The sequence below is a fragment of the Sphaeramia orbicularis genome, chromosome 22 (assembly GCF_902148855.1).
Source record: "Sphaeramia orbicularis chromosome 22, fSphaOr1.1, whole genome shotgun sequence".
Taxonomy (NCBI): Eukaryota; Metazoa; Chordata; class Actinopteri; order Kurtiformes; family Apogonidae; genus Sphaeramia; species Sphaeramia orbicularis.
Genome location: NC_043978.1, coordinates 26,481,688 through 26,493,885, shown reverse-complemented (window position 1 = coordinate 26,493,885; position 12,198 = coordinate 26,481,688). Strand labels below are relative to the sequence as shown.

At 38.5% G+C, this 12,198-nt stretch overlaps 1 protein-coding gene across 1 annotated transcript in view; it reads left to right on the top strand.

Annotated features, from left to right (window-relative positions):
* Positions 1-901: 901 nt before the first annotated feature.
* The window catches only part of asap3 (ArfGAP with SH3 domain, ankyrin repeat and PH domain 3), a 55,287-nt gene continuing 43,990 nt past the window's right edge, over positions 902-12,198 (top strand). The window contains exons 1-3 of the mRNA XM_030127073.1: positions 902-1,252; positions 8,155-8,227; positions 11,475-11,620. Of these exons, the coding sequence (XP_029982933.1) occupies positions 1,127-1,252; positions 8,155-8,227; positions 11,475-11,620 (345 nt within the window). The 5' untranslated portion in view covers positions 902-1,126. The remainder of the gene's footprint in view (positions 1,253-8,154; positions 8,228-11,474; positions 11,621-12,198) is intronic.

Below are 12,198 nucleotides of genomic sequence, written 5' to 3'. Positions count from 1 at the left end.
ATTATATTGTGCAGCACTAATAGATATCTAAATACAGTTCACTTCTTTAATGAGTTTGTAAAGGAAATGTTTCACATGTCATTTAACATAGATAGATAGATAGATAGATATTTCCTTTTCTTAAAGATCCTTAAAAGAATTAACTCCTTTTCCATTTGTCTGACAAGAAAAGGACGTGTATAAGTTCTAGTAGACAGTATGAACCTGGATGGATGGATAGATAGATGGACAGATAGATGGATGGATAGACTTTATTGTCATGGCTGTAAGACAAAGTTTAAGAACTACACTCGGGCATTAAAAACACCCCAACATCATTTTTTTTTTTTTTTTTAAATGATAGAATTTCTTATTTGGGGGGGAAATGAAAAGAATATTGTGCATTTGAGGTGTATTTGAGTATTAGTATTAAATGGAAATATTCAAGTAAAGTAGGTACAAGTAAAAGTCCCTTCTTATGTTCCAGCACTGCAAGCAACAGTGTGTCATTTTTATATGCAAAAAAATAGTTACTTGATACCTTATTTCAACTAGATTGCGTAATTACTTGATTAAACTCAATGAAAACTCTCTGAATCTTCAGTTGTGCTCCTGCCTCCCTGCAGAGATGTCCCTCACTCCCATCTTCTTCCCATGCATTGACATTCCTCTCCTTCAGCTCGGTGTGAATGAGTCCTTCTGCATATCCATGGAGACCACACCGAAGCCTCTCTGGAGTGTGAATAGAAATGAGAAAAAGTGAGGAAGAAAGCCCAAAGACACACAATCTCTTTTCTTTCGCTCTCTGTAGTATGCCAGAAAGCACAAACATTCCCACGTGATGATGGAGTTAGTTCCCTCCCTAACTTGGCGCACATTAACGCGCCGGCGCACCTCCACGCGCACATACACACACTCGGACTCGGAGCAGAGCAGTTTTCATTTCACAGACTGAGTTTCCACCTAGAAGAGGCTGGTTTAAGGAAGCACCCTGCGGAACAGAGTCCTCTTTGAGCAGTTTTCTGTTTCCACACGATGGATGAGTGAACGCGTTTGTTCATAAACTTTCCTCAAATGGGATTTACATGCGCGCGTGAAAACTTTGGCTGACTTTGATCCTCAGTGATTTACCTTTGGTTTTCACACAATGCCTGAGCGGATAAGCATTTCAGACTTTGTGGTCCTGACAAACGAGGATTTATCTTCGCCGGGGACGTCAAGTTTTCAGTCCAAAATGAGCGACTGTCGGAACACGGTCACCACAGTGGAGGAGGTGAGACAGAGCGCGAGCTGTGGGCGCGCGCAGACACGCACCTTTGTCTGTTTACCTGTTCATGTTCCACTAAACCCACCTATTGAATAGCACTATTTACTTTAGAGATAAATATAACACGGTTTATTGGAAAGTTGGCGCAATGCATATGAAATCTCTCTGTTTCCTTCAACATTTCAGCTTCATTTCCAGGTTAAAAAAATGGCTGAAACGTAAACCATAAACACTGAGACTTTGCCCCTGAATATGAGGAAAACTATTTACATTCCAAGCACTCATTCATTTTCTGATCAGCTGCAATATCCAGAAATATACAGTTTCATAATTATTTGCAAACAAAATCACAGTCAGAGCATGATCCAGATGGTATCAATAACATTTACCAACAATGATAAAGGAACATTTCAACTTAAAACAGCCACTTATTTGCTCTTTACTGACTGTTGTACTTGGTTTACTGTGTCTACTCCAGTGGATCCCAACCTTTTTTGGCTTGTGACCCCATTTTAACATCACAAATTTCAGGTGACCCCAGAACGGAGACATTTATTAGCTGATATTAATTTGTTTCTGATCATGTAATAGTTTGCTTTTCTATGTTGCAAATAAATGTTAATTTTAGACGACATTTAGTCTATATAATGTATATTATTATGGACGGAGGCAGAAAAGCCAGGTGTAGATTACTGCACAAAGTGAGAATTGGATTTTCCTTGGTGAGGATATGTACAGTAAGTCCAGCTTGTATTTACGAGGCTGACGATTAATACTGAACAAACAAGAACTCAAACTATGAATTATGAAAGAACTGCAGCATCTGAAACTGACCACAATGAACATTTGAAAGATAAACAGTACCACAGTGCTTCAGTTTCAGCTTCACAGTTTGTCATGTCTCTCTCAATTCACCATATAATTTTTATTAGTAAGTTGTTGTTTTTTTAATAAATTACTAGAAATTTCGGCGACCCCACATGGGGTCCCGACCCCAAGGTTGAAAAACACTGGTTTACTATGTCTAGACTGACTGTGCTTATGCAGTTTGGTATGATAGACCGATTTTATGTGCTTTTACAATGTATTATGAATGCATTTGTAGAAAGTCAGCTAATACTGCATATGCAAAACAGTCATGCATGTTGTATCCTGTTTTTTTGTGTGGCCTTGCTGCTGTCAAAGTATATAAGTAAGTACAATGTATTTATATAGCACTTATCACAGGGAAAACCTCTCAAAGTGCTTAACAGATTAAAAAGATACAAGACAGCAACTCACAAAGAAAAGTGCAAAAATATGAAGTTCTAAAATATCTGATAAAATCAAGGAATACCAATATTGGATTGAAGAGTTTCAGAGCTTAATGTGTCTGAAACAGAAAATATGTCTATAATACTTGCCAATCTGTGCCTGGAACTTGGGAGTACTGCATTTGTGTCGTCTTCTTGAAAGGCTTGATATCAGCAGATCATGTGCAGCTTGGCCAAGATCAGCAAAAAAACTAAAGGTTACATGAGGTACTGTCTTATTTTCTGTCTCTCAGGAGTCTGACATGCACACATTATGCCTCTGCTGTGCCAGAAAGAAACCTGTGAAAATCTTTTGAGAAAAGTGGGATTATGTTGGAGTATGTGTGCACATTTGTTCATCTGTTTGATTTGGTTCTTTGGCTCGGTGCCAGTTTGAGGGTCTCTGTGTGCACGTTTGTGTTTGTTTGAAATCTGTTCTCCAAAGCTCTCCAGGGCAAGAGGAAGAAACAGGGCGGCTGCCATGAACTCTGGTATAAAACAAATAATCCAAGTGTGCACACAAGTCGATCCTTCCTTGTCTGTCTTCCTAGTGACAAACGTTAGATTTACTGTTATGCAGCGGTGCAGGATGGGTATCCGTTTTCAGCAGGAGTTCACACCAGTTTGCTGTTACAAACTGAAAGCTGTGGAGAGTTATAACAATACGAGGCATACATGTGGAAACAGTTATGTAGTTTTTAATGCGATGGTTGCAGAGTCTATAACCCCATTGTGCTGATATTTTACATTATCAAATAAGGGAAAGCAATTGATACTTTGCTCATGGTGTCTTTTATGAAGCCGATGAGAGGTGAATGTGTTCATTAGGACACATGCAGAGTCCACAGTTTACAAAGGGAACACTTTTTGTCTGAAGTTTTTATCTTGAGCTAATGTTCGTATTTATGGCTGTGACACGCTGGAAAAAACATAGCTGGAATAGCTTCTCTGGGGAGGGACATGTTGGAATCCTACACATGTGCACAGACAGACAGACGCACACACAGATGTAAATATGTGTCCGTCATATTATCATGTTTAGTCTGTGAAACAGGGGTAAGCTTTATTAATGGCTTGGGTAATGTGTGGGCATGTGTGTGTGGTTTATGGCAGTAAACAGGCAGACAGACACACCATTTACCCCCCCCACCCCCACCCACACACACACACATATACACCTCTGATTGTTACTTATAGGTCCTGATTACAGACAGTAGTTAAGTGAAAATGACAGGGAATCCCTATAAGCAATAAAGTCACTTTCCTGTCTCATTCCCAGCTTTATTTATATAAAACATTAAAGGTACAATATATAATTTTTTTTTTTTTTCCCCAGTACAATATTTAAAAACAACTTGATCTTGGATATATATTCTGTTGACTTGTATATTTATATCACTACTCACAGAAAGTCACAGAAATCTATCATTTTAATTAGCGTAATGATTTTATTTAGTTGACATCATATCCTTTTGCAGAGAAACATCCAGCGAACAATAATTAGTAAATGTAATTCAACAGAATTTCAGCTTGACTGCAATTTTTTTTATCGTGTGTACACTATTTTCAAACATAAATCCAGGACAAAGTTATTTTATTGATATATTTCAATATAAAGCTTGCTTAACATGATGTACAACTAGGGCTAACCCTAACCCTAGCTACCAAACTAATGTTTACGTTGACCTCATGTTAGTAATTCACTTATTTAAAGGTTCAATATAGAATATTTTTTCGCTTGTGTAATGTATTTGTTGGAGTTTTGTGCTGAGAGTTAGTTGCTTGTTGAAGTTAGTGAATGCAAATATAAGCTAAGTTGTGTTAATTTCTCTGTATTCAATCTGCTGAGTCCACAAAACACCTTCAATGTAATGATAAAAAGCAGCAGAAATGGATGAAGTTTATGAGTAAAGTTCTTTTAATGTGGAAAAAAAGTTTGAAGTCAGTGCTTTAGCTAATGTTATTTTCCTTTGCATCTGTCAAACTGTCTCTTTATGGATTCCCCTGATACAGAACAAGGCTTTGATGAGGTGTTTTAAGTCTTCACACTTAGTGGTTTGTTTGTCAGCCCTTTGTTTGTGCTGTCCAGTTCAGAGGGAAAAAAGTAAGAACTGATGTCAACACACACAACCGTTAACGGACCAGGAGCATATAACACTTAATTCAAAAAGGCTCTGCTGGTGTTGACTCTTTGCACCTGGAAATGACTTGTACAGCACCATGACGTCAGAGAAGTGGATAGTGGCAAGACAATAGTGCAAGACTAGCTACCATTAGAGTCAGCGAATGTCAACAAACTGCTCCACCATGGACTTTACATAAGCACATGTAAAGCTTACTTATTTAACCTTTAAGTTAGCATTTAACATTATGATTCCTAACATTATTTGATGTTTCATTACCTTGTTTTCATTGGGGTTTGTTTGTTTGTCTGTTATCAAGATAACTCAAAAAGTTATGGAAGGATTTTGATGAAATTTTCAGGAAATGTTGATATGGCACAAAGAACAAATGATTAAATTTTGGTGGTGATTGGCGGGGGGAGGTACTGATCTGCCTTGGAGGTCTGTGCTCTCATTTATTATAAAAAAGACAAAAAAAAAGCACAAACTTTGCATACTGTGAATGACATTAATACATTACCTTGGTCAAAACATGATTTCTGCCTGAGTCGCATCAGATACGTTTTCATCTCCCACTCCAATAATCCCAAACTACTTTTGTTATCGTGTTAATTGCAGGTGGTAGAAATTACATGCTGTGCATTTGTTGGTGAACCCTCAGATTTCCCTACAGCAAAGTGTGTCATCATGCCTTTTATTTCAGCGCCCGTCGAGCAGGTGCACACAACCTCTTCTACAGGCAAAATAAGACACTTAAAAACAAACACTCACCACATGTGCAGGTGAAACTCTTTCCAAAAGGGATAATGTGTGTTTTTGTTAGATGATCTGTCAGTCCTGACTGATACATTGCCTGTTTTTCTGTTTGTGTGCCCATTTATTTTATAAAATCCAACAAACGCAACCTGTTTCATTGACTTGCACCAGCTTGTTTCCACTGTTTATCCTCTGCCAACCAACTTAGAAAAGGAAACTATAGCAACAACAGGAGCAGTCAGCAACTCCTGTCTACTGTCTACTCAACTAAATCACTTTCCCCATTCATTGTCTGCAGAGTCACATTACACAACGACGCCTTTTAATTAGTGAACTAACACTTAAGGGAGTGGACTTGCCCAGGAAGGACAGGGTCGGGTAAACAACACCATCTAACAAGACAGAGTCTCTGTTAAGTCTACATTATACTGCCTCATTAAAGCTATTTCTGGTGGCAGTAGGTGGAGTACTGCATGTCTAGTTGGAAACAAGTGGCCTGTGTGAAGAGAATAAACAGGATGTTTCAGACCTTGTTGGTTTGGAATAGTTTAATTATGTGAATATAATGAAATTAATTCACTGTCTGCCTCCTGTCTGTGTCATACTCTCTTTTTTTTTTTTTCCCTAATGCTAGCGTCATTCTGGTCTCAATGAAGGAAAAGTTACTTCAACCTGAAAAGTGACAGTCAGTCAGACAGGTAGAATAAAAGCAGTGACATCATTAAGGGTTGTACACAACACTGTTAGACAGATGATCGTCTGACAGGCATGTGCTGACTCACAGCTTCACCTTAGTCACACACCGTGAGAAAATTCCACTGTGCACTTACAGAAATGGAAATCACATACAAATCACACGTGGGCGATGCCAATTAGTCCTATATGTTTGTAAACGCAAGAATAAAAAAAGAACTGGCTAATATGATTATCTATAAATAAATAAATAAAAACTCAACCGTCACAGATTTTTCAGAACTGTTTATATCAAGGTTTTTTTCTCCAGTGAGATAAAAAAAATATAGGCTTATGTATTGAATGTAATATAATATAAATATATATGTACAGGGTGGGGAAGCAAAATTTACAATGAACATTTAGTTGTTTTTTCTCAGCAGTTGTTTTGAAACCAAACATATATTGATGTCATAATCATACCTAACACTATTATCCATACCTTTTCAGAAACTTTTGCCCATATGAGTAATCAGGAAAGCAAACGTCATAGAGTGTGTGATTTGCTGAATGCACTCGTCACACCAAAGGAGATTTCAAAAATAGTTGGAGTGTCCATAAAGACTGTTTATAATGGAAAGAAGAGAATGACTATGAGCAAAACTATTACGAGAAAGTCTGGAAGATACTATTAAAGAAGAATGGGAGAAGTTGTCACCCCAATATTTGAGGAACACTTGCGCAAGTTTCAGGAAGTGTGTGAAGGCAGTTATTGAGAAAGAAGGAGGACACATAGAATAAAAACATTTTCTATTATGTAAATTTTCTTGTTGCAAATAAATTCTCATGACTTTCAATAAACTAATTGGTCATATACTGTCTTTCAGTCCCTGCCTCAAAATATTGTAAATTTTGCTTCCCCACCCTGTATATATATAAAAACATTTTGCATCAACTGTGGACCTTGGATTATCTTTAGCTACTTTTACACAGAGACCCTGGAAAAAAGGTGAGATGGTGATCCCACCTTTTTTACACCTTTAACTGATTTCCACAGCCAAGACAAAGGAGTAACAGAGGTGAGACAGGCTGGACTTTCACACAGCAGACGTGGTGACGCAGCGCCGCGTATAGTGTGACGTATAACTTGCACCTCGGAAATACCCAGAGCATAGCGGTGTTTGCTCTCAAAACAACAATGGAGGACGAACAAAGTTTGCATGGTTAGAGTCCTCCGCCCGAAGTGACAACAGCTTGTGGATCTTGGCGTCTCCCCAGTTTGACATCTTCCTGGTCACGTTCATATGTTTGATTACTGTACATGGCCCACACTCATTTTTAAATCCCCCCGGCGTGGGGTCGCACACGCAATACGTCATCAAAATGTCACACCTTGTTCCTTTTACATAGCGTTCTGGAATCACGATTCCACGTTTATCACGGCTCTGTTACTACCTTCAGAGCCGTTACAGAGCCATGACAGGTGGGAGCAAATGATCCACCATTTTGTTTATACAGACGTCATTCTGGAATAAAGGTGAAAGATTCCTGGAACAGAAGTGCTGTGTAAAAGGGGCTTTAAACATTAATACATCGTAGGAAAAGCAGTAAATGTATCATGTCTCAACATAACTGACAATATGATATTCTTGGAGAGTATAATCCCCTGTCCACACCTATATATATTTTTGCAAAACAGATATTTTTCTCTACATTTGTGCATCTTGTTCATACATTTATATCACAAAAACTGACAGTTTTACAAACTCTGGTTTGTGTGTATCTGTATGTACAGGGCTTATAAAGTAGTCACCTCCCATTTTGCTCATGTCTGTTATTGGTTTGTGTAATGAAGCTGCACCTGAAACATCATATCCAAGTGTACACATCAGCAGAGACCAGTGTTTAGGCCAAATTGCCATAATATAGAGAATACACATAAACAACTCCCACCAACACTTAAATATACAACTTATCTTGTTGCAGTTCATCATCATGACAGATTAAAGCCTGTGTGTTTTGATTAAGTGATTTCACATACTTATTTTTGTCTGTTTTATTACAGTCCCTGGAGATGGACCTCACAACTTTGCAGAGGATGAAGAAGATGATTAAAGCTATTCACACCTCTGGACTCAGTAAGTGTCAATTAATTGTAAATTAAAGTGTCATCTCACCATATGGCTCATCCTTCATTTGTACATTCATCAGTTTCTATGGAAATTAATACGTTAATATGCAAGATTGGTAGCTGCTAGTTCATTAAACTAATCTCATTGAAGATTAGAGCTGATGTCAGTAGCTTGATTACGTGCATCATGGTTGGATTGTTATGTTTCAAATTGTATTTGACTGCACAGATGGTATATGTGATCCTCAACAATAAGCTACTTTGCAACCCATACCCCTGTTACATCAAATATGACAATATTGCAAATGGTTACATAAACGGTTTTATTACCCTGCCCCTCGAAGGGGGGGGGGGGGGGGGGGGAATAAATTTCTTTGTTTGTTTGTTAACACTCTAGTAGCAAAACTGTCAGTTGAATTCATGCTAAACTGAGTTTATAGATTGCCAGTGACCCAGAATAGATCTGATTACAGTTTTGGAACTGTAGGTCAAAGTTACAATTTTTCATGAATTTTTAAAATCTTTTTTTTGCCCATTTACTTATAATGGGAAAAATTTCACATGTCTGTAGCAGCAAAATTATTGGTTGAATTCATACCAAATGGGGTTTATAGATTGCCAGTGACCCAGAATAGATGTGGTTACATTTTGGGAAAAGTAGGTCAAAGTTAAATTTTTTTATGAATTTGATAAATCTTTTTTTTCTCCCATTTACTTATAATGGGTGAAATTTCAAATGTCTATACAAACATCAATTTGTTTCTATTTACTTCAAACTTGGCACATATAGAGGCAATTGATATGCTGACATCAGCACATGCATAGACATGATGACATCAGCTGGATCAATACATGCAAGGGGCGGGGTTTGTTGTGCCTGGAACCTCTTGATATGTATTGCATTTGACTCTTCTGAAGTAGGTGTTTTTCTGAATGAAGTATTTTTTGATGAAAATGCTGATATTATTCCTCTCCCAGGAGCGGTCTTTGAACATTTTTTACAATCAGCTGTGTGCATTGTACACAAACCAAACAGTTAACAAGATGGGGGTGGGGGTGCATGGACAAGAGAAAAGCCAAAAAAACATAAAAACCATGCAGCAACAGGTTTTTTGATGTGTACAAATATTGCAGTGCTGACCTTTTCAAGACATTGACACAAGGAATGAAGCTCAGGCAAATGAACTGGTGAAAAAACAACATGGTACACTTTATTTACATGCACGACTACTCATAAACAGGAATACTGGTGTAATATTGATTTTATCAGCCATGTAAACAGTTTAGTTGGAATCTTTTTTTGAATAACGGTAAAATCTGGGATATTTTGTGTAGGTAAAATTTCATTGTGTGTATCCAGTAGAAAGTTATTATACGATATATGATAGTTTTGAAACCTAGATCTGACAATAGGGCCATCTGCACAGCATGTGTGAATGTTAATATTATACATGGAGAAGAAAGTCCAACCCTGTGTATGTAAGCTCAGCAGCCAGTTTTTAAATAAAGGTCAAAGCTATTATTGCAGGATGAGCTGTTCAGTGCACAGGGGAGCATGAACATAATTCATTGTACAAGCCTGGTTCAGATGACCTCAACAGGCTCATGTGGGCAGGGGTGTTTATGAGAGAGGCCCCTTGTTATAGGGCTAGCCTGTGTGGGAAGATGGGATGACTCTGTATAGATTGTGTTTACATTTATATAGTGTGTATGGGTTTGTGGTGTGTGTCTTTGCTAAGGTAAATGGCATGTGTGGGTTTGCCAACCACGAGGTGCTCATTTGGCAGTGACCCCAGCCCAGGGGTCAGCGACTGCATGTTTTTGCACTTCTGAATGCGTCATGTCGGTCTACGTCACCGTGTCATGCCTCGGATCTGTCGGCGAACGAGATGAGTGTTCACCTCAAAAATGTGCGGGAGATTCAGTGGAACTCGCTGCATAACATATCCCCAAGTTGTTTTTCAAGGCTCGCTTACAAGCCTGCTTCCCATTTCGAGGCTCATAGTTTTGAGTCAAAATGAGTCACAGACCCAGCTGCCCTGAATTAGGCAACCAGATATGGTCAGCAGCAGCAAAGTGTTTGCAACGAGGTGCTCAATGACCACCAGGAGTTTTTTTTTGTTTGTTTTTCCCTTCTCCTTCTCGATTCCTGTTTATCTAAGTAGATTCATATGGGTTAGTTCCAGTAATATGAGGGCTTCATTATGTTGTTGAACCCCTTAATCAGCCTCCATGTTCGCTGTGGACCAACAGCCTGACTCATCACCACCCAGAAACAGTTGTACACACACTCCCCCTTCTCCACGTTGCCATGTCGCACATGCAACAACACACACACACACGCACATGCTGTGATATTCCCTGCTTTCATTCTCTTCCCATAAACTGCTAAGTGCCAATTCTTTGCCAAGATGCCGTGGCCTGCAAAGTCAGTGTGTGTCCTGGCAGAAAAGGGAAAGAGTTGGTAGTTAAATGTCAGCTGCATAATCATCCTCTGAGCTCCTCCGAGGCTCAGCTATTCGTTTTCTGATAGCTGTGTGTTTGTTGTCTTTTATAATACCTTGTTTTTTCATGAACACACAGCCAAAAATGCTAAATTTCTTCCCTCATTTCACCTTTTCCAGCCTGCAATGTGAACACTCTTTCCATAAATTCACAAGTTTTTTTTTCCACACAAGATATTCTGTTGTTTTTAAAGGAAAATTGAGCAAAATAGGTGACCTGAGTTTACCTTTTCCCTTGTTATTTCTGCTTGTAACTGTTTAGTCTGCCGTCAGCAGGTGTGTAAAACCTGCTGGAATTTCCCTCAAGTCAGCAGTTTCTATAACAGAAGTGGATGCAGTTTATTCACACATTCCCACTGTTCATAAAGTTTATAATTAGATTGTTGATTTGCTTAAATTCTAGCAATTATTTCCTGGTGAAAGCTTTTTGTTTCAACAGCCAGTGTAATCCAAATTGGTGCCATTCAGACTGTGTCTTTCCTTTTTTTTTCATGCAAACTCAAAAAGACTGAGAAAATTATGAGCCATGAGAAAGTGAACTTTTAAACAAGACACAGTAGAGTCTGACCAGGATCAGCAGAAAACCAGAACTAATTTATCCCACATGCTTGTCTAGTTAAAATAGTTCTGCATAGAAAGGCAAAGTCAATGTGCCTTTTCTAATTTTCTGCACTAGCAACTTAACTCGGAGTCACTCTTTACAACCGGGGTCTCTGCTAAATCACTGTGTGCTGTCTGTTGTTTTTTCAGCCCATGCGGAAAACAAGGAGCAGTATATCGAAGTGTTGGAGAACTTGGGGAATAGCCACCTGACCCAGGACAACAATGAGGTCTCCACGGGTTTCCTCAACCTGGCAGTATTCACCAGAGAGGTCACAGCGCTCTTCAAAAATCTGGTGAGAAAAGAGGAAGTGAGGTTGGGGGAGGAGGGGGTGGAGGAGAGGTTCACGTAAAATTGCTGACCTGCTAGTGTCCAAACCACAGCCTCGACACAAGACCTTAAAGGAATAATAAAAAAGGGTTGATGGAATAGTGATGAAATGAAAAGAGGAAGGTGAATGACCATGAGAATGACCATGGCTTGACATTGAAGACAGTGATGAAGTATGTAATAGTGTAATACAAGGACTCCTTCTGGTCTCAGCCTCTGTATTTGAATCCTCTAATGCAGGGGTGTCAAACTCATTTTCTTCCTGGGGCCACATTCAGCCCAATTTAATCTGAAGTGGGCCGGAGCAGTAAAATAATAGCATGATAGCCAATAAATAATGACAACTTCAAATTGTTTTAATGCAAAAAATAATTTTCAGTTAAGCCAGTATTTACATTTACAAACTATCCAAACCTAAAGTATGTGAAAAACCTGGAAAAAAAAAAAAAAAGAAATTTGTTCAGAAATATAAGTGCAATTTTATCAATATTATGCCTCGACTTATCATTTTTTATACATATGCATTACAGATCAGATCTACAA